The sequence below is a fragment of the Oncorhynchus masou genome, chromosome 24 (assembly GCF_036934945.1).
Source record: "Oncorhynchus masou masou isolate Uvic2021 chromosome 24, UVic_Omas_1.1, whole genome shotgun sequence".
NCBI lineage: Eukaryota > Metazoa > Chordata > Actinopteri > Salmoniformes > Salmonidae > Oncorhynchus > Oncorhynchus masou.
The window spans coordinates 35593709-35620855 of NC_088235.1; the positions used below are offsets into that span (position 1 = coordinate 35593709).

The following is a 27147-nucleotide window of genomic DNA, read 5'->3' on the forward strand; positions in this document are numbered from 1 at the left end:
TTATAGTGGACTACCTTTGACCATGACTATAGGGCTCTGGTCAGAAGTAGTGCACTATGTAGGGAAAAGGGTGCCATTTGGGACAAATCCTCTATCTGCAATCCCAATTGTGCAGCTGCCAGACAGCGAGACACAAGAAACGAGAGGACACTTACTTCTTCCTGGTCTCGTATCTGCCTGTTGATCCAAGACTCTGTAGAAGATGAAAAGAGAAGATCATAATTTTGTATGTTTGAGCACGGAGCTACGAATGCATAATACAACATCAATTCATGGGAAATTCCATTCTACATAAATTGTCTCAGTAAAGTGGATCAATATTTAGCCAATAGTGCCCCCACCCTTCAGTTCCCTTAGTTTTTCTGGAAAGACCAGATGTAAAGGCTACGTGGTAAAGGTTAAATAGTACAACAGTATGCATCTCACTGAACTAAAACTGTGTTGGGAAAGCAGGACATATGTGGACAACCTCCGCAGAGAATGGACAAATTAAGAAAAAGAGGAGTTGATTGATTGGAAAAGGATTCACTGAGTACAAACCAGGGGATAAAACAGTCAAGCAAATCCCCTTGTTTCCAACGTGGTCCCATGAAGTGAAATGTAGGATGTAGATATTATTCTCTTCAGATGACCTTCATACAATATTAACTGGTTTTTCACTACGTGGCTAAAAGTATGTGCTTACCGAACATCTCATTCCAATATCATGGGCATTAATATGGAGTTGGCCCCTACTTTTCTGGGTAGGCTTTCCACTATCTGTTGGAACATCGATGCGGGGACTTGCTTCCGTTCAGTCACAAGAGCATTAGTGAGGTTGGGCACTGATGTTGGGCTACTAGGAATGGATCGCAGTCAGCGTTCCAATTCATCCCAAAGGCGTTCGATGGGGCTGAGGTCAGGGCTCTGTGCAGGCCAGTCAAGTTCTTCTATAAACCATTTCTGTATGGACCTCGCTTTGTGCACGGGGGAATTGTCATGCTGAAACAGGAAAGGGCCTTCCCCAAACTGTTGCATTCTCAGACCATTATTCCACTGAACTTTACAGTTGGCCTATGCATTCAGGCATGTAGCGTTCTCCTGTCATCTGCCAAACCCAAATTAGTTCGTCAGACTGCTAGATGGTCTAGTGTGATTCATCACTCCAGAGAATCCAATGGTGGCGAGCTTTACATCAATCCAGCTGACGCTTGGCAATGCGCATGGTGATATTAGGCTTGTGTGGCCATGGAAACCCATTTCATTAAGCTCCCGACAAACAGTTAATGTGCTGACGTTGCTCCAGAGGCAGTTTGGAACTCAGTAGGGAGTGTTGCAACCAAGGAAAGACTATTTTTACGCACTACACGCTTCAGCACCTATGAGCTGCTTAGCGGTTGTTGCTCCTAAACGTTTCCACTTCACAATAAGAGCACCGATAATTGACCGGGGCAGCTCTAGCAGAGCAAAAATTTGTCAAACTGACTTGTTGGAAAGGTGGCATCCTATGACAATGCCATGTTGCAAGTCACAAGGTCTTCAGTAAGGCCATTCTACTGCCAATGTTTGTCTATAGAGAATGCATGGCGGAGTGCTCGATTTTATATACCTGTCAGAAACGGGTGTGGATGAAATAGCCAAATCCACTAATTTGAAGGGGTGTCCACATGCTTTTATATATACATTGCATTCAGAAAGTATTCAGACCCCTTTCCATTTTCCACATGTTGTTATGTTACAGCCTTATTCTCATCAATCTACACACAATACCTCATAATGACAAATTGAAAACAGGCCTTAGAAATAAATAAAACAATTCTAAACAGAAATACCTTATTTACATAAGTATTCAAACCCTTTGCTATGAGACACGAAATTGAGCTCAGGTGCATCCTGTTTCCATTGATCAGAGTCCAGTTGTGGTTAAATTCAATTGAACGGACATGATTTGGAAAGGTCCCACAGTTGACAGTGCATGTCAGAGCAAAAACCAAGTCAGGAGGTCAAATTAATTGTCCGTAGAGCTCTGAGACAGGATTGTGTCGGGGCACAGATCTGGGGGAGGGTACCAAAACATTTCTGCAGCATTGAAGGTCCCCAAGAACACAGTGGCATCCATCATTCTTAAATGGAAGAAGTTTGGAACCACCAAGACTCTTCCTAGAGCTGGACACCCGGCCAAACTGAGCAATCGCGGGAAGAGGGCCTCGGTCATGGAGGTGAACAAGAACCCAATGGTCACTCTGACAGAGCTCCAGAGTTCCTCTGTTGAGATGGGAGAACCTTCCAGAAGGACAACCATCTCTGCAGCACTCCACCAAATCAGGCCTTTATGGTAGAGTGGCCAGACAGAAGCCACTCCTCAGTAAAAGGAGCATGACAGCCCACATGGCGTTTTCCAAAAAGCACCTAAAGGTCTGATGAAACCAAGATTGAACTCTTTGTCCTCAAATGTCAAATGTCAAGTCTGGAGGAATCCTGGCACCATCCTTACGGTGAAGCATGGTGATGGCAGCATCATGCTGTGGGAATGTTTTTCAGCGGCAGGGACTGGGAGACTAGTCAGGATCGAGGGAAAGATGAACGGAGAAAAGTACAGAGACATCCTGTCACGACTTCCGCCGAAGTCAGTTCCTCTCATTACATTTCCCTCATTACTTGTCGTGTATTTAACCCTCTGTTCCCCCATGTCTGTGTGTGTAATTGTTTATTGTCAGGTTGGCACTATTCCTGCTGGTTTGCGCCGGGTTATATTTTACACCCGTGCTTTTTGACAGCCTGTACTTTGTTATTTTGTACTTAGTGCTGCCTCACTTGTTCTGAGGGCATTTGTTTTGTGACGCGGTTGCGTTCTATTCATTTATTGCCTCAGTAAAGTGCCTTGTCCACTCATCTCTGCTCTCCTGCGCCTGACTTCCTATGCACCAGCTACACTCACACCTTGACAGATCATTGATGATAACCTGCTCCAGAGCTCTCAGGACCTCAGACTGGGGTAAAGGTTCACCTTCCTACAGATCAACGACCCTTAGCACACAGCCAAAACAACGTGAGTGGCCCAGGCAGAGCCCGGTCTTGAAACCGATCGAACATCTCTAGAGAGAGCTGAAAACAGCTGTGCAGTGACGCTCCCCACCCAACCTGACAGAGATTGAGAGGATCTGCAGAGAAGAATAGGAGAAACTCCCCATACAGGTGTGCCAAGCTTGTAGCATCATAACCAAGAAGACCCGATGCTGTAAAGAGTCTGAATACTTAAGTAAATGTGATATGTTTTTTTATTTGTATAAATTTGCAAAAATATCTAAAAACCTGTTTTCGCTTTGTCATTATGGTGTATTGTGTGTAGATTGATGAGGGGGGGAACAATTTAATACATTTTAGAATAAGGCTGTAACATAACAAAATGTGGAAAAAGTCAAGGGGTCTGAATACTTTTCGAATGTAGGTTTACTGAGTAAGCTCAAGTGTTTCTATGGTTTTATATGGCTACAGAATAAACTAGTTTCCTTGTATTCAGTTATTGCTGACGACGTCAATGTACACTATACAGTATTTCAATTAAAGAACATATTCCAAGAAACAATTCATTACACAAACACATCTTCCAATTGAAGAGAGACATTTTCCAAGAAACAATCATGAACTAATGCACTGGTGGCAGGGGGTAAATGCTCTGTTGTCGTAACAACGTGGCAGAATGCTGAGGGAAAATGACTATCATTTTAGCTGTGTGTACATTACGCTGACTTTAATAAACACAAAAGACACAACCTTACTTATCGTAACAGGGATTTCTATTAGAAGATGGACAACGACGTTCAATTTAATTATATCCCATTATATTCACCTCTCTTCTATTTAAGCAATACGGCCAGAGGGTGTGTAGTATATGGTCAATATACCACAGCTAAGAGCTGCTCTTAAGAACGACACAACGCGGAGTGCCTGGATAGTCTTTAGCCGTGCTATATTGGCCATATCTCACAAACCCAGAGGTGCCTTACTGCTATTATATACTGTTTACCAACATAATTAGAGCAGTAAAAATAATTGTTTTGTCATACATGGTATGTGGTCTGATTTACCATGGCTGTCAGCCAATCAGATTTCAGGGCTCGAACCACCCAGATTACGATCTGTTTTATTCCAGTGCCTTCTCTGATGTGTTTCAGTGTGCTGTGTTGTACCAGTGTGTTTGAGCAGCACTATAATATAAGTGCTGTGTTCTCTTTGTAAGGACATATTATGTGTCTCCTGCCAGCTCTAAAATGAGACTATCGCTCATCAAACCACTACATGAGAAGAGTGGGAGCTGTAAGCATCACACACACACACACGCACACGCACACACACACACAGAGGAGACAGTCGTGACTCTGAAATCATCCAAACCTCAATGCCCTCTCACATCGCTGTCGGCTACATGTCCGTCCCTGCGCAGTCTGATGGGAAACTGGAAGTAATAAATAACCTAACAACACAGATAATACATTATAGAAAGAGATCAAAATGTTCTATTTATAGAAGTCTAGGCGGTTGTACTCCGGGAAGGCCTGCAGGGTACATGCACATAGAGAGCGACAGATATGTTGACCTTTCTTTCCCTCGCTCTTTCTCCCATGTTCTTTCTCCTTGCATAGCCTTGAAGCTCTCTGGAGTGGAATATGGTGCATTCTTCTCCCGGGGTAAGACGATTCAGAGTATGGCTAGTTGAGATGGCGTCAGCAGCAACTAGCAGCCAGGGCCGGCTCTTGTGTACCTCCTAATGGAGTGGTTCTAACAAGAATAAGAACAATGTCCTAATGTTCATGGTACTGCGTCAAAAACCAGGGCTCCTGTGAGGTCTGCACATGTTCTTAACTCGTGCTGCTTTGTAAAGACCCTACCCATTTGTCCTAGGAGCAAACATTTCTTCATGGTCATAGTTCCCTCACAATGAATGATATATTTTATCAGGCAATGTGCTTTAGAAACTGTTAAGTGTACAGCTTGCATTACAGCCTCCACCTGTCCGTCTGTCGAAACAGGTTATAGTGCAGAGCTACAGCAGGAGCATACCTAAACAGGTGTTGTCCGTCTGTCCATCTGTTACAGCGAAAGGTAGAGCTAGGTGTGCATACTAAAACAGCCCATAGGTAATGTTGTCCATCTGTCTGTCTGTCCCAGTGGAGGTATAGTGCTACCTCTGCATTCCGAAGTGAGAGGGAAGGATATTTAATACCCCAAGTGTTCCTATGCTGTTCAATAATAAACCACTTTGAGCACTTAAAATTCCCCTTTCAATTAAATCCATTATAATTTACATTATAAAGCAATTACATGCATCGCACACTGTATACTAGGGTCAAAAATAAGCCTGCCCATAAGACAAACTCCACTGAATCAATAAGGAGGATGTCATTCTCATATGTAGTTTTTTTGTGCGTTCTATACCCTATGGGCCCTGGTCAAAAGTATTGCACCATTATCGGTCATTATACAGAAGTGGTGCAAATTGGGTGTTCAATTTTTATTTTATTTACCAAACTAACTTTCAGCACACGCCTTCCAACGTACTGTATGTCACGTATACATTATACTACTCACACACTTTGTTTGTATTGCATATTTTAAATACTTACCTGAATTCCTTAACACCCCACAACATGAGTTACTACGGAAACATAGTGGAAAGGGTGCAATAAGGGTAAAACAATGCACAGTAGTGACCATTTTCATTAACTTTCTATTACAGATTAATTGTAGAAATAGAATTTGCATACATAAAAATACAAATAACTAAAAGCACGGTTTTTAGCCTGATTTCAAAACATTTACATTTCATTTAGAGAAAATGTATCTCTATAATAGTTCTATGTAAAATGTTGATTGTATGAATCTCAAACTTGTTGACTGACTGAATTATGTTGTTAGATGTTTAAATGATTATGTTATCTATCTTTATTTTGGCAAGATAACAGGTGTTTTGGTGTCAAGTATCAATCATAGTGATAAATGGAGGACTCTAGATGAAAATAACTCATTTTAGAAAAGACATGGTCATTGATGGCATCCAGCATGTAAAAGTAGTCAACTAGGTGGAGATTCCTATAGGTTGAGATTGATCAGCCAATGATCATAGAGCAGGGATGGGCAACTCCAGTCCTCGGGGCCGGAGTGGTGTCACACTTTTTCCCTATCCCTAGCAAACACAGGTGATTAAACTAATTGCATTCTAATCTGAAGATCATGATTAGGTGATTATTGGAGTCAGGTGTGTTAGCTGGAGCTGGGGCAAAACACCAATCAGGCCCTTGAGGACTGGAGTTGCCCATCGCTGTCATAATGCATTGTCTTATTCAAATTGAGCTGCCTTTAAAGGGACATTGGTCCCAAGATTCAGTCCAAGACCCAGTGAGTTGAGACCATGACAAGTTAAAACCAAATGTATGTGGACTTGTGTGGTCTCAAGACCAAGACATCAAGAGTCCATTGGCCCTTTTTTAAATAGTAAGAAACTCAAGTAGAGTAAATTCTTCAGCCTGAAGAGCATTAGCAATGTCGGCCACTGATATTGGGCGATTAGACCTGGCTTGCAGATGGTGTTCGATGGGGTTGAGGTCAGAGCTCTGTGCAAGTCAGTCAAGTTCTTCCACACCGATCTTGACAAACCATTTCTGTTTGGACCTCGATTTGTGCACGGGGGCATTGTCATGTTGAAACAGGAAAGGGCCTTCCCCAAACTGTTTCCACATAGTTGGACGCACAGAATTGTCTAGAATGCCATTGTATACTGTAGCGTAACTTCACTGGAACTAAGGGGCCTAGATCGAACCATGAAAGACAGCCCCAGAAAATTATTCCTCCTCCACCTAACTTTACAGTTAGTCACTATGCATTCAGGCTAGTAGCATTCTCCTGTCATCCACCAAATCCAGATTTGTCCGTCGGACTGCCAATGATGAAGCATGATTCATTACTCCAGAGACCGCATTTCCACTGCTCCAGAGTCCAATGGCAATATTTGGCATTGCGCATGGTGATCTTAGGCTTACATGCATGCGGCTGCTCGACCAGGGAAACCCATTTCATGACGCTCCCAACGAACAGTTCTTGTGCTGACGTTGCTTCCAGAGACCGTTTGGAACTCAGTAGTGAGTGTTGCAACCGAAGACAGATGATTTTTATAACCTACATGCTTCAGCACTCGGCGTTCCGGTTCTGAGAGCTTGTGTGGCCTACCAATTCACGGCTGAGCCGTTGTTGCTCCTAGACATTTCCACTTAACAATAAGAACACCTACAGTTGACCGGGGCAGCTCTAGCAGGCCAGAAATTTTATGAATTGACTTGATGGAAAAGTGTATGTTAACTTCTGACCCACTGGAATTGTGATACAGTGAATTGTGATACAGCACCATCCTATGATGGTGCCACATTGAAAGTCACTGAGTGCTTCAGTAAGGGCCATTCTACTGCCAATGTTTGTCTATGGGGATTGCATGGCTGTGTGCTCAATTTTATACAACTGTTAGCAATGGGTGTGGCTGAAATAGCCGAATCCACAAATTTGAAGGGGTGTCCACATACTTTATTTGTGAATGACAGAGGCTGTGGTACAGTGGTTCCTTATCTAAAAGTTGCATCGTATGGTAGTACAGCTTGCGGGCTGCCGGCAGAATTCTATTGCACGTTACTTAAGTGTAAACTATTGTTGCAATTAATGCTAGTTAGTGCTAGTTTGACCACCAGAGGGCATCTATGAGAATTATTTAGCGTCTATTTTCCTGCTGATAGCCCATCAAGGGTGCATGGCTTCTTTTGTATTCTTAAAAAGAACTCCAGCACAGAGAACAGAAAGGACCCTTGAATAATTAAACATGCTGGTAAAATACTGTTAGACATGGGGATTATGTTCACGGACAGTGCTATTTGCCTGTGTTACGCCGTACACGAAAGCCCTGGAAAATGAACAGGCACAGTAGGCTACAACACTGTAAAGTAGGCCTAATAATGCTAAAAATAATGCTTAAATAAATTGACTGGTGGTCTTTACTGTATGCTGCACATTTTTACATTGTATTCCATTTCCAGTGAGACTATTCAAGCCATCGACTCACTGATGGTTGAAGACGATGTACGATCGGCAAAGGCAATCTGGAATCTGCTGGCATCACCGCACAACATCAACATCGCTCTAATCACAGTCAAAAGACAGTTGAAGAAACTTGAGTGGACTTATGGAAAGGCTCTGTAAGACATTATATATATATATATATATATATATATATATATATATATATATATATATATATATATATAGAGAGAGAGAGATAGAGATAGAGATAGAGAGAGAGATATACACACACACACACACAGTTGAAGTCGGACGTTAACACACACTTAGGTTGGAGTCATTAAAACTTGTTTTCAACCACTCCACAAATTTTTTGTTAACAAACTATAGTTTTGGCAAGTTGGTTAGGAAATCTACTTTGTGCATGACACAAGTAATTTTTCCAACAATTGTTTACAGACAGATTATTTCACTTATAATTCACTGTATCACAATTCCAGTGGGTCAGAAGTTAACATACACTAAGTAGATTGTGCCTTTAAACAGCTTGGAAAATTCCAGAAAATGTCATGGCTTTAGAAGCTTCTGACAGGCTAATTGACATCATTTGAGTCAATTAGAGGTGTATCTGTGGATGTATTTCAAGGCCTACCATCAAACGCAGTGCCTCTTTGCTTGACATCATGGTAAAATCAAAATAAATCAGCCAAGAACTCAGAAAAATAACTGTAGACCTACACAAGTCTGGTTCATCCTTGGGAGCAATTTCCAAATGCCTGAAGGTATCACGTTCATCTGTACAAACAATAGTACGCAAGTATAAACACCATGCAACCACGCTGCCGTCATACCGCTCAGAAAGGAGACGCGTTCTGTCTCCTAGAGATGAACGTACTTTGGTGCGAAAAGTGCAAATCAATCACAGAACAAAAACAAAGGACATTGTGAAGATGCTGGCGGAAACGGGTACAAAAGTATCTGTATCCACAGTAGAGGTCGACCGACTAATCGGAATGGCTGAAAACAATCAATCTTAACATAACATAATAACATAATAAAACCTGTATCCCGTTATAGCCTCAAGCTCATTAGCATAACACAACGTTAACTATTCATAAAAATCACAAATGGAATGAAATAAATATGCTAGCTCTCAAGCTTAGCCTTTTGTTAACAACACTGTCATCTCAGATTTTCAAAAAATGCTTTTCAACCATAGCTACACAAGCATTTGTGTAAGAGTATTGATAGCTAGCATAGCATTAAGCCTCGCATTCAGCAGGCAACATTTTCACAATAACAAGAAAAGCATTCAAATAAAATAATTTACCTTTGAAGAACTTCGGATGTTTTCAATGAGGAGACTCTGTTAGATAGCAAATGTTCTGTTTTTCCAAAAAGATTATTTGTGTAGGAGAAATCGCTCCGTTTTGTTCATCACGTTTGGCTAAGAAAATCCCCCGAAAATTCAGTCATTACAACGCAAACTTTTTTACAAATTAACTCCATAATATCGACAGAAACATGGCAAATGTTGTTTAGAATCAATCCTCAAGGTGTTTTTCACATATCTTTCGATGATAAATCATTCGGGGCAGTTGACTTTCTCTTCTGAACCAAATGGAAACGTGCATGCACCTGGAGATTACACAATAGTTTCGACGGAGGACACCGAGCGGACACCTCGTAAATGTAGTCTCTTATGGTCAATTTTTCAATGATATGCCTACAAATACGTCACAATGCTGCAAACACATTGGGGAAACGACAGAAAGTGTAGGCTCATTCCTTGCGCATTCACAGCCATATAAGGAGACATTGGAATACAGCGCCTCCAAATTCTGGCTCACTTCCTGTATGAAATTTCATCTTGGTTTCGCCTGTAGCATTAGTTCTGGGGCACTCACAGACAATATCTTTGCAGTTTTGGAAACGTCAGAGTGTTTTCCTTCCAAAGCTGTCAGTTATATGCATAGTCGAGCATCCTTTCATGACAAAATATCTTGTATAATTAAAACGGGAACGTTTTTCATCCAAAAATGAAATACTGCCCCCAGAGGTTCAAGAGGTTAAAATCAATACACAAGTATATATTTGTAAACCTGCATATTTAGTTAATGTTGCCTGCTAACATGAATTTCTTTAAAGTCTGGAAATTGTGTCACTTCTCTTGCATTCTGTGCAACAGAGTCAGGGTATATGCAGCAGTTTGGGCTGCCTGGCTCGTTGCGAACTGTGTGAAGACCATTTCTTCCTAAGAAAGAAAGCCAACTTCACCAAACGGGGGATTTAACAAAAGCACATTTTCTAAAAGAGCACAATCGTTGAGCGAATGTACCTAACCATAAACACCAATGCCTTTCTTAATATTGATACACACAAGTATTTATTTTTAAACCTGCATATTTAGTTAAAAGAAATTCATTTTAGCAGGCAATATTAACTAGGGAAATTGTGTCACTTCTCTTGCGTTCATTGCACGCAGAGTCAGGGTATATGCAACAGTTTGGGCCGCCTGGCTCATTGCAAACTAATTTGCCAGAATTTTACATAATTATGACAAAACAATGAAGGTTGTGCATTGTAACAGCAGAATTTTGACTTATGGTTGCCACCCGTTAGGTAAAATACGGAATGGTTCCGTATTTCACTGAAAGAATAGACGTTTTGTTTTCAAAATGATAGTTTCCGGATATGACCATATTAATGAACTAAGGCTCGTATTTCTGTGTGTTATTATATTATAAATTAGTCTATAATTTGATAGAGCAGTCTGACTGAGCGGTGGTAGGCAGCAGCAGGCTCGTAAGCATTCATTCAAACAGCACTTTCCTGCATTTTTCCCCCCACCTTTATTTAACCAGATAGGCTAGTTGAGAACAAGATCTCATTTGCAAGATAAAGCATAGCAATTTGACACATATAACAACACAGAGTTACACATGGAATAGACAAAACATACAGTCAATAATAGAGTAGAAAAAGAAAACAAAAAAGTCTATATACAGTGAGTGCAAATGGAGGTAAGATAAGGGAGGTAAGGCAATAAATAGGCCATGGTGGCGAAGTAATTACAATATAGCAATTAAACACTGGAATGGTAGATGTGCAGAAGATGAATGTGCAAGTAGAGATACTGGGGTGCAAAGGAGCAAGATAGATAAATAAATACAGTATGGGGATGAGATAGATAGATAGCCCAGATTACAGATGCCTACGTACAGGTGCAGTGATCTGTGAGCTGCTCTGACAGCTGGTGTGTAAAGCTAGTGAGGGAGATATGAGTCTCCAGCTTCAGTGATTTTTGCAGTTTGTTCCAGGCATTGGCAGCAGAGAACTGGAAGGAAATGCGACCAAATGAGGAATTGGCTTTGGGGGTGACCAGTGAGATATACCTGCTGGAGTGTGTGCTACGAGTGGGTGCTGCTATGGTGACCAGTGAGCTGAGATAAGGTGGGGCTTTACCTAGCAGAGCCAATTAGATCACCTGTAGCCATTCGGTTTGGCAACGAGTATAAAGTGAGGGCCAACCAACGAGAGCATAAAGGTCGCAGTGGTGGGTAGTGTATGAGGCTTTGGTGACAAAACGGATGGCACTGTGATAGACTGCATCCAATGTGTTGAGTAGACTGTTGAAGGCTATTTTATAGATGACATCGCCGAAGTCGAGGATCGGTAGGATGGTCTGTTTTACGAGGGTATGTTTGGCAGCATGAGTGAAGGATGCTTTGTTGCGATATAGGAAGCTGATTATAGATTTAATTTTGGATTGGAGATGCTTAATGTGAGTCTGGGAGGAGAGTTGACAGTCTAACCAGACACCTAGGTATTTGTAGTTGTCCAAGTACTCTAAGTCAGAGCCGTCCAGAGTAGTGATGCTGGACGGGCGGGCAGGTGCGGACAGTGATCGATTGAATAGCATGCATTTAGTTTTACTTGCATTTAAGAGCAGTTGGAGGCCACGGAAGGAGAGTTGTACAGCATTGAAGCTCATCTGGAGGTTAGTTAACAAAGAGTCCAAAGAGGGGCCAGAAGTATACAGAATGGTGTCGTCTGCGTAGAGGTAGATCAGAGAATCAACAGCAGCAAGCGCGACATCATTGATGTATACAGAGAAGAATGTCATCCCGAGAATTGAACCCTGTGGCACCCCCATAGAGACTGCCAGAGGACATACAAGACCACTGATAATCGATCTGGGGCTCCACGCAAGATCTCACCCCGTGGGGTCAAAATGATCACAAGAACGGTGAGCAAAAATCCCAGAACCACACGGGGGGACCTAGTGAATGACCTGCAGAGAGCTGGGACCAAAGTAACAAAGCCTACCATCAGTAACACACTACGCCGCCAAGGACTCAAATCCTGCAGTGCCAGACGTGTCCCCCTGCTTAAGCCAGTACATGTCCAGGCCCGTCTGAAGTTTGCTAGAGAGCATTTGGATGATCCAGAAGAAGATTGGGAGAATGTCATATGGTCAGATGAAACCAAAATAGAACTTTTTGGTAAAAACTCAACTCGTCGTGTTTGGAGGACAAAGAATGCTGAGTTGCATTCAAAGAACACCATACCTACAGTGAAGCAAGGGAGTGGAAAAATCATGCTTTGGGGCTTTTTTTCTGCAAAGGGACCAGGACGACTGATCCGTGTAAAGGAAAGAATGAATGGGGCCATGTATCGTCAGATTTTGAGTGAAAACCTCCTTCCATCAGCAAGGGCATTTACATTTACATTTACATTTACATTTAAGTCATTTAGCAGACGCTCTTATCCAGAGCGACTTACAAATTGGTGAATTCACCTTCTGACATCCAGTGGAACAGCCACTTTACAATAGTGTATTTAAATCATTAAGGGGGGGGGGTGGTGAGAAGGATTACTTATCTTATCCTAGGTATTCCTTGAAGAGGTGGGGTTTCAGGTGTCTCCGGAAGGTGGTGATTGACTCCGCTGTCCTGGCGTCGTGAGGGAGTTTGTTCCACCATTGGGGGGCCAGAGCAGCGAACAGTTTTGACTGGGCTGAGCGGGAACTGTACTTCCTCAATGGTAAGGAGGCGAGCAGGCCAGAGGTGGATGAACGCAGTGCCCTTGCTTGGGTGTAGGGCCTGATCAGAGCCTGGAGGTACTGCGGTGCCGTTCCCCTCACAGCTCCGTAGGCAAGCACCATGGTCTTGTAGCGGATGCGAGCTTCAACTGGAAGCCAGTGGAGAGAGCGGAGGAGCGGGGTGACGTGAGAGAACTTGGGAAGGTTGAACACCAGACGGGCTGCGGCGTTCTGGATGAGTTGTAGGGGTTTAATGGCACAGGCAGGGAGCCCAGCCAACAGCGAGTTGCAGTAATCCAGACGGGAGATGACAAGTGCCTGGATTAGGACCTGCGCCGCTTCCTGTGTGAGGCAGGGTCGTACTCTGCGGATGTTGTAGAGCATGAACCTACAGGAACGGGCCACCGCCATGATGTTGGTTGAGAACGACAGGGTGTTGTCCAGGATCACGCCAAGGTTCTTAGCGCTCTGGGAGGAGGACACAATGGAGTTGTCAACCGTGATGGCGAGATCATGGAACGGGCAGTCCTTCCCGGGAGGAAGAGCAGCTCCGTCTTGCCGAGGTTCAGCTTGAGGTGGTGATCCGTCATCCACACTGATATGTCTGCCAGACATGCAGAGATGCGATTCGCCACCTGGTCATCAGAAGGGGAAAGGAGAAGATTAATTGTGTGTCGTCTGCATAGCAATGATAGGAGAGACCATGTGAGGTTATGACAGAGCCAAGTGACTTGGTGTATAGCGAGAATAGGAGAGGGCCTAGAACAGAGCCCTGGGGGACACCAGTGGTGAGAGCGCGTGGCGAGGAGACAGATTCTCGCCACGCCACCTGGTAGGAGCGACCTGTCAGGTAGGACGCAATCCAAGCGTGGGCCGCGCCGGAGATGCCCAACTCGGAGAGGGTGGAGAGGAGGATCTGATGGTTCACAGTATCGAAGGCAGCCGATAGGTCTAGAAGGATGAGAGCAGAGGAGAGAGAGTTAGCTTTAGCAGTGCGGAGCGCCTCCGTGATACAGAGAAGAGCAGTCTCAGTTGAATGACTAGTCTTGAAACCTGACTGATTTGGATCAAGAAGGTCATTCTGAGAGAGATAGTGGGAGAGCTGGCCAAGGACGGCACGTTCAAGAGTTTTGGAGAGAAAAGAAAGAAGGGATACTGGTCTGTAGTTGTTGACATCGGAGGGATCGAGTGTAGGTTTTTTCAGAAGGGGTGCAACTCTCGCTCTCTTGAAGACGGAAGGGACGTAGCCAGCGGTCAGGGATGAGTTGATGAGCGAGGTGAGGTAAGGGAGAAGGTCCCCGGAAATGGTCTGGAGAAGAGAGGAGGGGATAGGGTCAAGCGGGCAGGTTGTTGGGCGGCCGGCCGTCACAAGAAGCGAGATTTCATCTGGAGAGAGGGGAGAAAGAGGTCAGAGCACAGGGTAGGGCAGTGTGAGCAGAACCAGCGGTGTCGTTTGACTTAGCAAACGAGGATCGGATGTCGTCGACCTTCTTTTCAAAATGGTTGACGAAGTCATCTGCAGAGAGGGAGGAGGGGGGGGAGGGGAGGAGGATTCAGGAGGGAGGAGAAGGTGGCAAAGAGCTTCCTAGGGTTAGAGGCAGATGCTTGGAATTTAGAGTGGTAGAAAGTGGCTTTAGCAGCAGAGACAGAGGAGGAAAATGTAGAGAGGAGGGAGTGAAAGGATGCCAGGTCCGCAGGGAGGCGAGTTTTCCTCCATTTCCGCTCGGCTGCCCGGAGCTCTGTTCTGTGAGCTCGCAATGAGTCATCGAGCCACGGAGCGGGAGGGGAGGACCGAGCCGGCCTGGAGGATAGGGGACATAGAGAGTCAAAGGATGCAGAAAGGGAAGAGAGGAGGGTTGAGGAGGCAGACTCAGGAGAAAGGTTGGAGAAGGTATGAGCAGAGGGAAGAGATGATAGGATGGAAGAGGAGAGAGTAGCGGGGGAGAGAGAGCGAAGGTTGGGACGGCGCGATACCATCCGAGTAGGGGCAGTGTGGGAAGTGTTGGATGAGAGCGAGAGGGAAAAGGATACAAGGTAGTGGTCGGAGACTTGGAGGGGAGTTGCAATGAGGTTAGTGGAAGAACAGCATCTAGTAAAGATGAGGTCGAGCGTATTGCCTGCCTTGTGAGTAGGGGGGAAGGTGAGAGGGTGAGGTCAAAAGAGGAGAGGAGTGGAAAGAAGGAGGCAGAGAGGAATGAGTCAAAGGTAGACGTGGGGAGGTTAAAGTCGCCCAGGACTGTGAGAGGTGAGCCGTCCTCAGGAAAGGAGCTTATCAAGGCATCAAGCTCATTGATGAACTCTCCGAGGGAACCTGGAGGGCGATAAATGATAAGGATGTTAAGCTTGAAAGGGCTGGTAACTGTGACAGCATGGAATTCAAAGGAGGCGATAGATAGATGGGTAAGGGGAGAGAGAGAGAATGACCACTTGGGAGAGATGAGGATCCCGGTGCCACCACCCCGCTGACCAGAAGCTCTCGGGGTGTGCGAGAACACGTGGGCGGACGAAGAGTGAGCAGTAGGAGTAGCAGTGTTATCTGTGGTGATCCATGTTTCCGTCAGTGCCAGGAAGTCGAGGGACTGGAGGGAGGCATAGGCTGAGATGAACTCTGCCTTGTTGGCCGCAGATCGGCAGTTCCAGAGGCTACCGGAGACCAGGAACTCCACGTGGGTCGTGCGCGCTGGGACCACCAGATTAGGGTGGCCGCGGCCACGCGGTGTGGAGCGTTTGTATGGTCTGTGCAGAGAGGAGAGAACAGGGATAGATAGACACATAGTTGACAGGGTACAGAAGAGGCTACGCTAATGCAAAGGAGATTGGAATGACAAGTGGACTACACGTCTCGAATGAAGATGAAACGTGGCTGGGTCTTTCAGCATGAAAATGATCCCAAACACACCACCCGGGCAACGAAGGAGTGGCTTTGTAAGAAGCATTTCAAGGTCTTGGAGTGGCCTAGCCAGCCTCCAGATCTCAAACCCATAGAAACTCTTTGGAGGGAGTTGAAAGTCCGTATTGCCCAGCAACAGTCCCAAAACAGCACTGCTCTAGAGGAGATCTGCATTAAGGAATGGGCCAAAATACCAGCAAAAGTGTGTGAAAACCTTGTGAAGACTTACAGAAAACATTTGACCTCTGTCAAGGGGTCTGAATATTATCCAAATGCACTGTAAATTATATTTCAATTATTTTTTTAGACTTTTACAAATATTTCTACAAACCTGTTTTTTGCTTTGTCATTATGGGGTATTGAATGTAGATTGATGAGGGGGAAAATGATGTAATCAATTTTAGAATAAGGCTGTAACGTAACAAAATGTGGAAAAAGTCAAGGGGTCTGAATACTTTCCAAATGCACTGTATATATCTCTATGATGTCAGTTGTTTTGGTTTCGATTTGGAAAATGTTGACTTATTTTAGACTTTAAAGAATCCCCATAGCTAACATATGGCTGGCTATGTCATTTGCACAGATGTACATCCCAGCAAACATATGTTTTTGTCCCAAAACCGTACCATACACATTTCTTGACATATTAGATGTCGGTAGTGACACTTGTTAAAAATCCCATCACCTGGTGATATTTGTAGGGGTGTGGTTTAAGGCACCTTCATTCCACAGTCCTGTAACGTTTGTGTTTCAGAAGTTACATCAAAAGATGGGACAGCATAGTTTTGAGAAAGATGTTTAAAAATAAACAAAATAACTAATTAAAATCAGTATAACAGCAAGCTGTTCTTTTAAAATAATAGTGTTAAATCATGAATTGCTTTACGTTTAGGAGTCTGTGTTGGGGACAGCCACCTCTCAATAGAAATGTGTATAAAAATGACTTTGTACTATATTAATTTAACAATATATTTCTTATTGCCTTGGATTGAAAATAAATGTCCTAAGTTCGGAGACTTAACAGGACACTTAGTTTTTTTTGTGTTGGGACTGCAATTTACACCACTTCTGTAGAATCACCCACATTGGGAATAGGGTTCCATTTGGAACAGCCCCCTGACTAGCATGTTGATATTTGGTGAATGGCATTCTCTCTCTAGGCTGCTCTGTACTGCTGTCCTGTCTCTTTAATGTCTGAGGTTCTCTCATTCTGCTAATTCAGTCACTGTGAGTGTGTGTACGCGTTCGTGCGTGTGCGTAAGGCAACAGATCGCAATACAACGGACTGATTCAGGTTCACCTCCTACAGCTCTGTAATTACTGAGGACAGAGAACGAACCATGACCTTTACTGGAAGGGGAGAATTGAAAGAGAGAGAGAGAGTGTTTATTTCACTTTTGTTTATTATCTATTTAACTTGGGGGGAGAGAGAGAGAGAGGTGGGAGAGAGTGAAAGAGGTCAGAAAGAGAGATGGGATAGAGAGAAATAGAGGTGGAAGAGAAAGAGGCGGGAGAGAGAGAAGAGTGAGGTGGGAGAAAGGGAGAGAGGTGAGAGAGAGAGAGAGGGGTGGGAGAGAGAGGGGTGGGAGAGAGAGGGGTGGGAGATAGCGGGAGAGAAAGAGGTGGGAAAGAGAGGGAGATGGGATAGAGAGACCGAGAGAAAGGTGAGAAAGAGAGAGGGAGATGGGATAGAGAGACCGAGAGAAAGGTGAGAAAGAGAGAGGGAGATGGGATAGAGAGACCGAGAGAAAGGTGAGAAAGAGAGAGGGAGATGGGATAGAGACCGAGAGAAAGGTGAGAAAGAGAGAGATGGGCTGGAGGGAGAGAGAGAGAGAAAGAGGTGGGGGAGAGAGAGAGAGAGAGATGGGAGAGAGAGAGAGACAGAGATGGAAAATAGAGAGAAAGAGGTGGGAGTGAAAGAGGCCTGAGAGAGATGTGTGAGAGACAGAGGTGGGAGAGAGAGAGGGAGGGGTGGGAGAGAGAGAGAGAGAGAGAATGAGATAAAGGCATCATTACATTTAATTGACTTGAATTCACAGACACAGAAAATCTATATTTATTATGGATATCATGAATTGCTTAGTTTAAATAATCTGTTTAAGTGGGAAATTGCCTGGCGCCCAGCAGGAGAGGTGTTGGCAGGCTGTGAAACACTAGCTGACCCAAACATAACTCTTTTACTACTGTAGTATCTTTAATTAATCTTTCATCTTTGGTTTCCATCAATAAAAAAATCTGATAAAAAAAATGTCACGACAGGCCTGATGGAAACAGCTAATTTGTTGGTAAACTTTGCAAATGTCGACAAAGCAAAATATGGTAGACAAGGTGGGATAACGGTTTTGTTGGTGAAATAGATTATGCAACAATTGCTGAGAAATTGCTTTTAATGAGCAAATATTGACATAATAACCATCTTGTCGAGGCAAACTTGGAGTCACACGATGCTATGTTGTGTGCTCCTCCCACTGTGACTTGGAAAAGCACGCACAGTTTACTATGCTACAGATGAAATAAGTTAACAACTTCACAGGGTGGTGAAAGTGCACTGTGATGAGCTTGACGCTCCTTTCCAATAAATATTGAGGGTCTTGATTTGTATAGTGATGACATGATGATAGCTGCTTGGCTGCGAGTTGACAAATAACAATTATCCTGCACTTATCCATTACCTCATGTACCCTCCACACTGTATCTGCCAGCTGTTGGCCAGAGAACACATGCCAAGACCAGAGTCGACACATTCGCTGTTTATTGAAGACTTTTTCTGCCAAAACCCTTGACAGAGATACAAACAGGATGGACACACTTAGAATTGTTTCTTTAAAAGTTTTAAAACTAGGTGCTTTTTATGTGAACTACGTCATAACGCGCAGCTTTGTATCTGCAGCAAGTTCGTTTGATAGAGACTAAAAAAAAGCAAAATTATTAAGGAGCCCCATTTGGATCCCCCTGTTCCTGGTAGGGCAGCAGCTACTCTTCCTGGGGTCCAGCAACATTAAGGCAGATATATAAAATAACAAATATTACATGACATTTCATTTCATAGCACTTTTCACAAAAAATTTAAACCTGTTTGGGATAGGGGGCAGCATTGGGAAGTTTGGATGAAAAGCGTGCCCAGAGTAAACTGCCTGTTACTTAGGCTCAGAAGCTAGGATATGCATATAATTAGTATATTTGGATAGAAAACACTCTAAAGTTTCCAGAACTGTTAAAATAATGTATGTGAGTATAACAGAACTCATATGGTAGGCAAGAAAATCTAACCAGGAAGTGGGAAAAATTATAAAAATCCAACCAAGAAGTGGGAATTCTGAGGTTTGTAGTTTTTAAGTGAATTCCAATCCAATGTTCAGTGTCTGTGGGGTCAGATTGCACTTCCTAAGGCTTCCAGTGGATGTTAACAGTCTTTAGAAGTTGTTTCAGGCTTCTATTGTGAAAGGGGAGAGAATAAGACCACTCAGAGTAAGTGGCTCAGCTGAAAGCCATGAGTTGTTTATCGCGTGTGGCCGTGAGCGCATCGTTGGTTATCTGTGTTTTCTATTGTCAACGCTGTCGTCCAGATCCAAAAAGTTCCTATGATTGATTATAGACATCGTTGGATATGTTTCTACGAACTTTAATGGAACTTTTTTTACTTTTCGTCTGGATGTTGTGCATATGGATTACTGAATTAAACATGCAAACAAAAAGGAGGTTTTTGGACAAAAAGATTAACTTTATCGAACAAAACAAACATTTATTGTGTAACATGGAGTCCTTGGAGTGCCAACAGATGAAGATCATCAAAGGTAAGTGATTAATTTTAACGCTATTTCTGACTTTTGTGACACCTCTCCTTGGCTGGAAAATGTCTGTATGGTTTTTGTGGCGAGGCGCTGCCCTAACATGGTGTGCTTTCACCCTAAAGCCTTTTTGAAATCTGACACAGCGGCTGGATTAACAAGAAGTTTATCTTTAAGCCTATGTATAACACTTGTATCTTTCATCAATATTTATGATGAGTATTTCTGTAATTTGATTTGGCTCTCTGCAATTTCACCGGATGTTTGTTTGAGACAATGCATTACTGAACATAACGCGCCAATTTAAACAGAGGTTTTTGGACAAAGATTAACTTTATCGAACAAAACAAACATTTGTGTAACATGGAGTCCTAGGAGTGCCATCCGATGAAGATCGTCAAAGGTTACTGATTAATTTTAACGCTATTTCTGACTTTTGTGACACCTCTCCTTGGCTGGAAAATGTCTGTGTGGTTTTTTGTGGCTAGGCGCTGTCCTAACATAATCGCATGATGTGCTTTCACCGTAAAGCCTTTTTGAAATCGGACACTGTGGTTGGATTAACAATAAGTTTTTCTTTAAAATGGTGTATAATATTGTATGTTTGAGGAATTTTAATTATGAGATTTCTGTTGTTTGAATTTGGCGTCCTGCAATTTCACTGGCTGTAGGCCAGGTGTTCCGCTAGCAGAACTCCCTTCCCAGAAAGGATATGTGTGTTCCCTCAGGCCACTATTCTACTACCACATATTTACAATACAAAATCTATGTATATGTGTGTGTAGAGTGCGTGTGTAATCACGTGAATATGTATGCGTGTGCCTGTGTGTGTGTCTTCACAGTCCCTGCTGTTCCAAGGTGTATTTTGTATTATTTTTTACATCTGATTCTACTGCTTGCATCAGCTACCTGACGTGGAATATAGTAACATGTAGTCATGGCTCTATGTGGTACAGTGTGCCTTCCATAGTCTGTTCTGGACTTAGGGATTGTGAAGAGACCCCTGCTGGGTACCGGAAATCCCCAAAAGTCCTCACAAGCATAGTAAAACAAGGTACTCTTTCCCTCTTTGGCACTTTTCCCACATCCCAATGAAGACAAAGGTTGTTTATTGCTTAGGGTTTAGGTTTACGGTTACAACTGGGGTTAGGGGTTAAGGTTAGGGGCTGGGAAAAAAAGGATTTTGAATGGAAATCAATTTTAGTAAAACATATGCTGTATGTGTGTGTGCGTGTGTGTGTGTGGCTGCATGCATACATGTGTGTGTGCATGTGTTCCTCCTAACAGTGCTCTCTCTGTAGGGTAAGAACACTACCTAAGGGCCCTTGGCCATCCCCTGGGAACACTCTCATACAGTAATGTACCCTACGGCCCTGTACAACTACACCTAGACAGGCTACTGCTTCTCATCAAGCCGGCTGTCAAGCCTGTCTCTCCATACTCATGAGCTGGGTGGGTGAGCTGAATGTTTTAACATACTGTACCTTGTACTGAGCTAAAATATAAATGCAACATGCAACAATTTCAAAGATTTTACTGAGTTACAGTTCATACAGGGAAATCAGTCAATTTAAATGAATTCATTAGGCCCTAATCTATGGATTTGACATGACTGGGAATACAGATAAGCATCTGTTGGTCACAGACACCTTAAAAGAAAAGTAGGGGCGTGGATCAGAAAACCACTGAGTATCTGGTGTGTCCACCATGTGCTTCACGCAGCGCGACACATCTTCTTCACAGAGTTGATCCGGCTGTTGATTGTGGCCTGTGGAATGATGTCCCACTCCTCTTCAATGACTGTGCGAAGTTGCTCAATATGGGCAGGAACTGGAACACGCTGTCGTACACATCCAGGTCATCCCAAACATGCTCAACGGGTGTCATGTCTGGTGAGTATGCAGGCAGGGTAAAGAACTGGGACATTTTCAGCTTCCCAGAATTGTGTGCAGATCCTCGCGACATGGGGCCGAGCATTATCATGCTGAAACTTTAGGTGATCGCGGAGGATGAATGGCACATAGAACTGACCTCAGGATCTCGTCACGGTATCTCTGTGCATTCAAATTGCCATTTATAAAATACAATTGTGTTCTTTGTACGTAGCTTATGCCTGCCCATGTCATAACACCACCAGAAACAACATTGACATAAGCAAGTCGCTCGCCCACCTGATGCCATACATGCCTTCTGCCAGGTACAGTTCAAACCGGGCTTCCTCTGTGAAGAGCACACCTCTCCAGCATGCCAGTGGACATAGAAGGTGAGCATTTACCCACTCAAGTCGGTGATGATGCCGAACTGCAGTCAGGTCAAGACGCTAATAAGGACAAAGAGCACGCAGATGAACTTCCCTGAGACGGTTTCTGACAGTTTGTGCAGCAATTCTTCAGTTTTGCAAACCCATAGCCGAATCACAGCCTGTGGTTGTGAGGCCGGTTGGCCGTACTGCCAAATTCTCCAAAACAATGTTTGAGGTGGCTTATGGTGGAGAAATTAACATTAAATTCTCTAGCAACAGCTCTGGTGGACATTTCTGCAGTCGGCATGAAAATTGCACACTCCGTCAAAACTTGTTGAATTGTGTTGTGTGACAAAACTGTGTGACAAAACTGCACATTTTAGAGGGGCTTTTAGTGTCCCCAGTACAAAATGCACCTGTCTAATGATCATACTGGTTAATCAGCTTCTTGATTTGCCACACCAAACAGGTGGATGGATTATCTTGGCAAAGGAGAAATGCTCACTAACAGGGATGTAAACAAATTTGTTCATAACTTTTGAGAGAAATAAGCTTTTTGTGCATATGGAATATTTCTGGGATCTTTTATTTCAGCTCATGAAACATGGGACCAACATTTTACTTTACATGCTGGAGGAAACAGGTACAATATAACATTTACATTTACATTTAAGTCATTTGGCAGACGCTCTTATCCAGAGCGACTTACAAATTGGTGAATTCACCTTATGACATCCAGTGGAACAGCCACTTTACAATAGTGCATCTAAATCATTTAAGGGGGGGTGAGAAGGATTACTTTATCCTATCCTAGGTATTCCTTAAAGAGGTGGGGTTTCAGGTGTCTCCGGAAGGTGGTGATTGACTACGCTGTCCTGGCGTCGTGAGGGAGTTTGTTCCACCATTGGGGGGCCAGAGCAGCGAACAGTTTTGACTGGGCTGAGCGGGAACTGTACTTCCTCAGTGGTAGGGAGGCGAGCAGGCCAGAGGTGGATGAACGCAGTGCCCTTGTTTGGGTGTAGGGCCTGATCAGAGCCTGGAGGTACTGCGGTGCCGTTCCCTCACAGCTCCGTAGGCAAGCACCATGGTCTTGTAGCGGATGCGAGCTTCAACTGGAAGCCAGTGGAGAGAGCGGAGGAGCGGGGTGACGTGAGAGAACTTGGGAAGGTTGAACACCAGACGGGCTGCGGCGTTCTGGATGAGTTGTAGGGTTTAATGGCACAGGCAGGGAGCCCAGCCAACAGCGAGTTGCAGTAATCCAGACGGGAGATGACAAGTGCCTGGATTAGGACCTGCGCCGCTTCCTGTGTGAGGCAGGGTCGTACTCTGCGGATGTTGTAGAGCATGAACCTACAGGAACGGGCCACCGCCTTGATGTTAGTTGAGAACGACAGGGTGTTGTCCAGGATCACGCCAAGGTTCTTAGCGCTCTGGGAGGAGGAAACAATGGAGTTGTCAACCGTGATGGCGAGATCATGGAACGGGCAGTCCTTCCCCGGGAGGAAGAGCAGCTCCGTCTTGCCGAGGTTCAGCTTGAGGTGGTGATCCGTCATCCACACTGATATGTCTGCCAGACATGCAGAGATGCGATTCGCCACCTGGTCATCAGAAGGGGGAAAGATAATCTATATCCACAGTAAAACGAGTCCTATATCGACATAACCTGAAAGGTCACTCAGCAAGGAAGAAGCCACTCCTCCAAAACCGCCATAAAAAAGCCTGACTATGGTTTGCAATTGCACATGGGGACAAAGATCGTACTTTTTGGAGAAATGTCCTCTGGTCTGATGAAACAAAAATAGGACTGTTTGGCCATAATGACCATCGTTATGTTTGGAGGAAAAAGGGGGAGGCTTGCAAGCCGAAGAACACCATTCCAACCGTGAAGCACGAGGGTGGCAGCATCATGTTCTGGGGGTGCTTTGCTGCAGGAGGGATTGGTGCACTTCACAAAATAGATGGCATCTTGAGGAAGGAAAATGATGTGGATATATTGAAGCAACATCTCAAGACATCAGTCAGGAAGTTAAAGCTTGGTCGCAAATGGGTCTTCCAAATGGACTAGAACCCCAAGCAACCTTCCAAAGTTGTGGCAAAATATCTTAAGGACAACAAAGTCAAGGTATTGAAGCATCACAAAGCCCTGACCTCAATCCTATAGAAAATTTGTGGGCAGAACTGAAAAAGCGTGTGGAAGCAAGGAGGCCTACAAACCTGACTCAGTTACACCAGCTCTGCCAGGCGGAATGGGCCGAAATTCACCCATCTAAATTGTGGGAAGCTTGTGGAAGGCTACCTGAAATGTTTGACACAAGTTAAACAATTTAAAGGCAATGTGATGAAAGAAATAAAAGCTGAAATAAATAATTCTCTTTATTATTCTACTATTATTTCACATTCTTAAAATAAAGTGGTGATCCTAACTGACCTAAAACAGGGAATTTTTACTAGGATTATGTAAGGAATTGTGAAAAACTGTGTTTAAATGTACTTGGCTAAGGTGTATGTAAACGTCCGACTTCAACTGTCTGTAAATGGGGTATTTCAGTTTTTCTAAATTAAAAAAAAATTGCTTTGTCATTATGGGATATTGTGTGTAGATTGACGGGGATTTTTATTTAATTAATCCATTTTATAATAAGACTGTAACGCAACAAAATGTGGAAGAGGTCAAGGGGTCTGAATACTTTCCCAAAGCACTGTATATGTTCTTCTCTAGAGCGCATGAAAATAACTCTGATTTAGGCGTATGTACTTTGGATGGTGCACATATTGATGTGCTTACAAATATCTGGGCATCTAGATAGACGAAAAGCATATTGATGAATTAGTTAAGGAGTTGGCAATAAAAATGGGCTTCTTCTATAGAAATCGGTCATGCCTCTCTCTTAATAGTAGAAAGCAGATTATTCGGTCGACGTTCCTACCAGTCATAGACTATGAACGCAGCTGACACTTCATTGAATATTAAGTTTATCATAGAGCACTGCCAGTACTTGACTTGGTCAGGAGCTCACTGGAGCTGATGATGATATGTACAGCAAATTTAGATTCCTGAACTTCCGGCGCCAACAGAGATGGCCGCCTCGCTTCGCGTTCCTATGAACGTATGCAGTTTTTTTACGTGTTATTGCTTACATTAGTACCCCAGGTCATCTTAGGTTTCATTACATACAGTCGAGAAGAACAACTGAATATAAGATCAGCGTCAACTCACCATCAGTACGACCAAGAATATGACTTTCGCGAAGAGGATCCTGTGTTCTGCCTTTCAACCAGGACAACGGAATGGATCCCAGCCGGCAACCCAAAAAAACGACTTCGTAAAAGAGGGAAACGAGGCGGTCTTCTGGTCAGACTACGGAGACGGGCACATCGTGCCCCACTTCCTAGCATTCTTCTCGCCAATGTCCAGTCTCTTGACAACAAGGTTGATGAAATCCGAGCAAGGGTAGCATTCCAGAGGGACATCAGAGACTGTAACGTTCTTGGCTTCACGGAAACATGGCTCACTGGAGAGACGCTCTCGGATGCGGTGCAGCCAGCGGGTTTCTCCACACATCGCGCCGACAGAAACAAACACCTTTCTGGTAAGAAGAGGGGTGGGGACGTATGCCTTATGGCTAACGAGACGTGGTGCGATGAAAGAAACATACAGGAACTCAAATCCTTCTGTTCACCTGATTTGGAATTCCTCACAATCAAATGTAGACCGCATTTATCTACCAAGAGAATTCTCTTCGATTATAATCACAGCCGTATATATTCCCCCCCAAGCAGACACATCGATGGCTCTGAACAAACTTTATTTGCCTCTTTGCAAACTGGAATCCATACATCCTGAGGCTGCATTCATTGTAGCTGGGGATTTTAACAAGGCTAATCTGAACACAAGACTCCCTAAAATGTATCAGCATATCGATTGCGCCACCAGGGCTGGCAAAACCTTGGATCACTGTTATTCTAACTTCCGCGACGCATATAAGGCCCTGCCCCGCGTGAATCTGAAAGTGCGAACCACTGCTTTTAATCAGGGCAAGGTGACTGGTAATATGACCGAATACAAACAGTGCAGCTATTCCCTCCGTAAGGCTATCAAACAAGCTAAGCGTCAGTATAGAGACAAAGTAGAATCTCAATTCAACGGCTCAGACACAAGAGGTATGTGGCAGGGTCTTCAGTCAATCACAGACTACAAGATGAAATCCAGCTCAGTCACGGACCAGGATGTCTTGCTCCCAGGCAGACTAAATAACTTATTTGCCCGCTTTGAGGACAATACAGTGCCACTGACACGGCCTGCAACGGAAACTGCGGTCTCTCCTTCACTGCAGCCGAGGTGAGTAAAACATTTAAACGTGTTAACCCTCGCAAGGCCGCGGGCCCAGCCGGCATCCCCAGTCGCGCCCTCAGAGCATGCGCAGACCAGCTGGCTGGTGTGTTTACGGACATATTCAATCAATCCCTATACCAGTCTGCTGGTGAGGGCCCTCGGAGTGTGGTGTCAGGACAATAACCTCACACTCAACGTCAACAAAACTAAGGAGATGATTGTGGACTTCAGGAAACAGCAGAGGGAACACCCCCCTATCCACATCGATGGAATAGTAGTGGAGAGGGTAGTAAGTTTTAAGTTCCTCGGCATACACATCACAGACAAAACTGAATTGGTCCACTCACACAGACAGCATAGGTGAAGAAGGCGCAGCTACGCCTCTTCAACCTCAGGAGGCTGAAGAAATTCGGCTTGTCACCAAAAGCACTCACAAACTTCTACAGATGCACAATCGAGGGCATCCTGGCGGGCTGTATCACCGCCTGGTACGGCAACTGCTCCGCCCACAACCGTAAGGCTCTCCAGAGGGTAGTGAGGTCTGCACAACGTATCACCGAGGGCAAACTACCTGCCCTCCAGGACACCTACACCACCCGATGTTACAGGAAGGCCATAAAGATCATCAAGGACAACACCCACCCGAGCCACTGCCTGTTCACCCCGCTAACATCCAGAAGGCGAGGTCCCCCTCCCCCCCCCCTCCTCCCTCTCTGCAGATGACTTCGTCAACCATTTTGAAAAGAAGGTCGACGACATCCGATCCTCGTTTGCTAAGTCAAACGACACCGCTGGTTCTGCTCACGCTGCCCT

At 44.2% G+C, this 27147-nt stretch overlaps 1 protein-coding gene across 1 annotated transcript in view; it reads right to left on the bottom strand.

The window, feature by feature from the left end:
- The window catches only part of LOC135512085 (ankyrin repeat and fibronectin type-III domain-containing protein 1-like), a 244991-nt gene that overhangs the window by 163512 nt on the left and 54332 nt on the right, over nt 1-27147 (bottom strand). The window contains exon 6 of the mRNA XM_064933738.1: nt 156-193. Coding sequence (XP_064789810.1) covers nt 156-193 — 38 coding nt within the window. The remainder of the gene's footprint in view (nt 1-155; nt 194-27147) is intronic.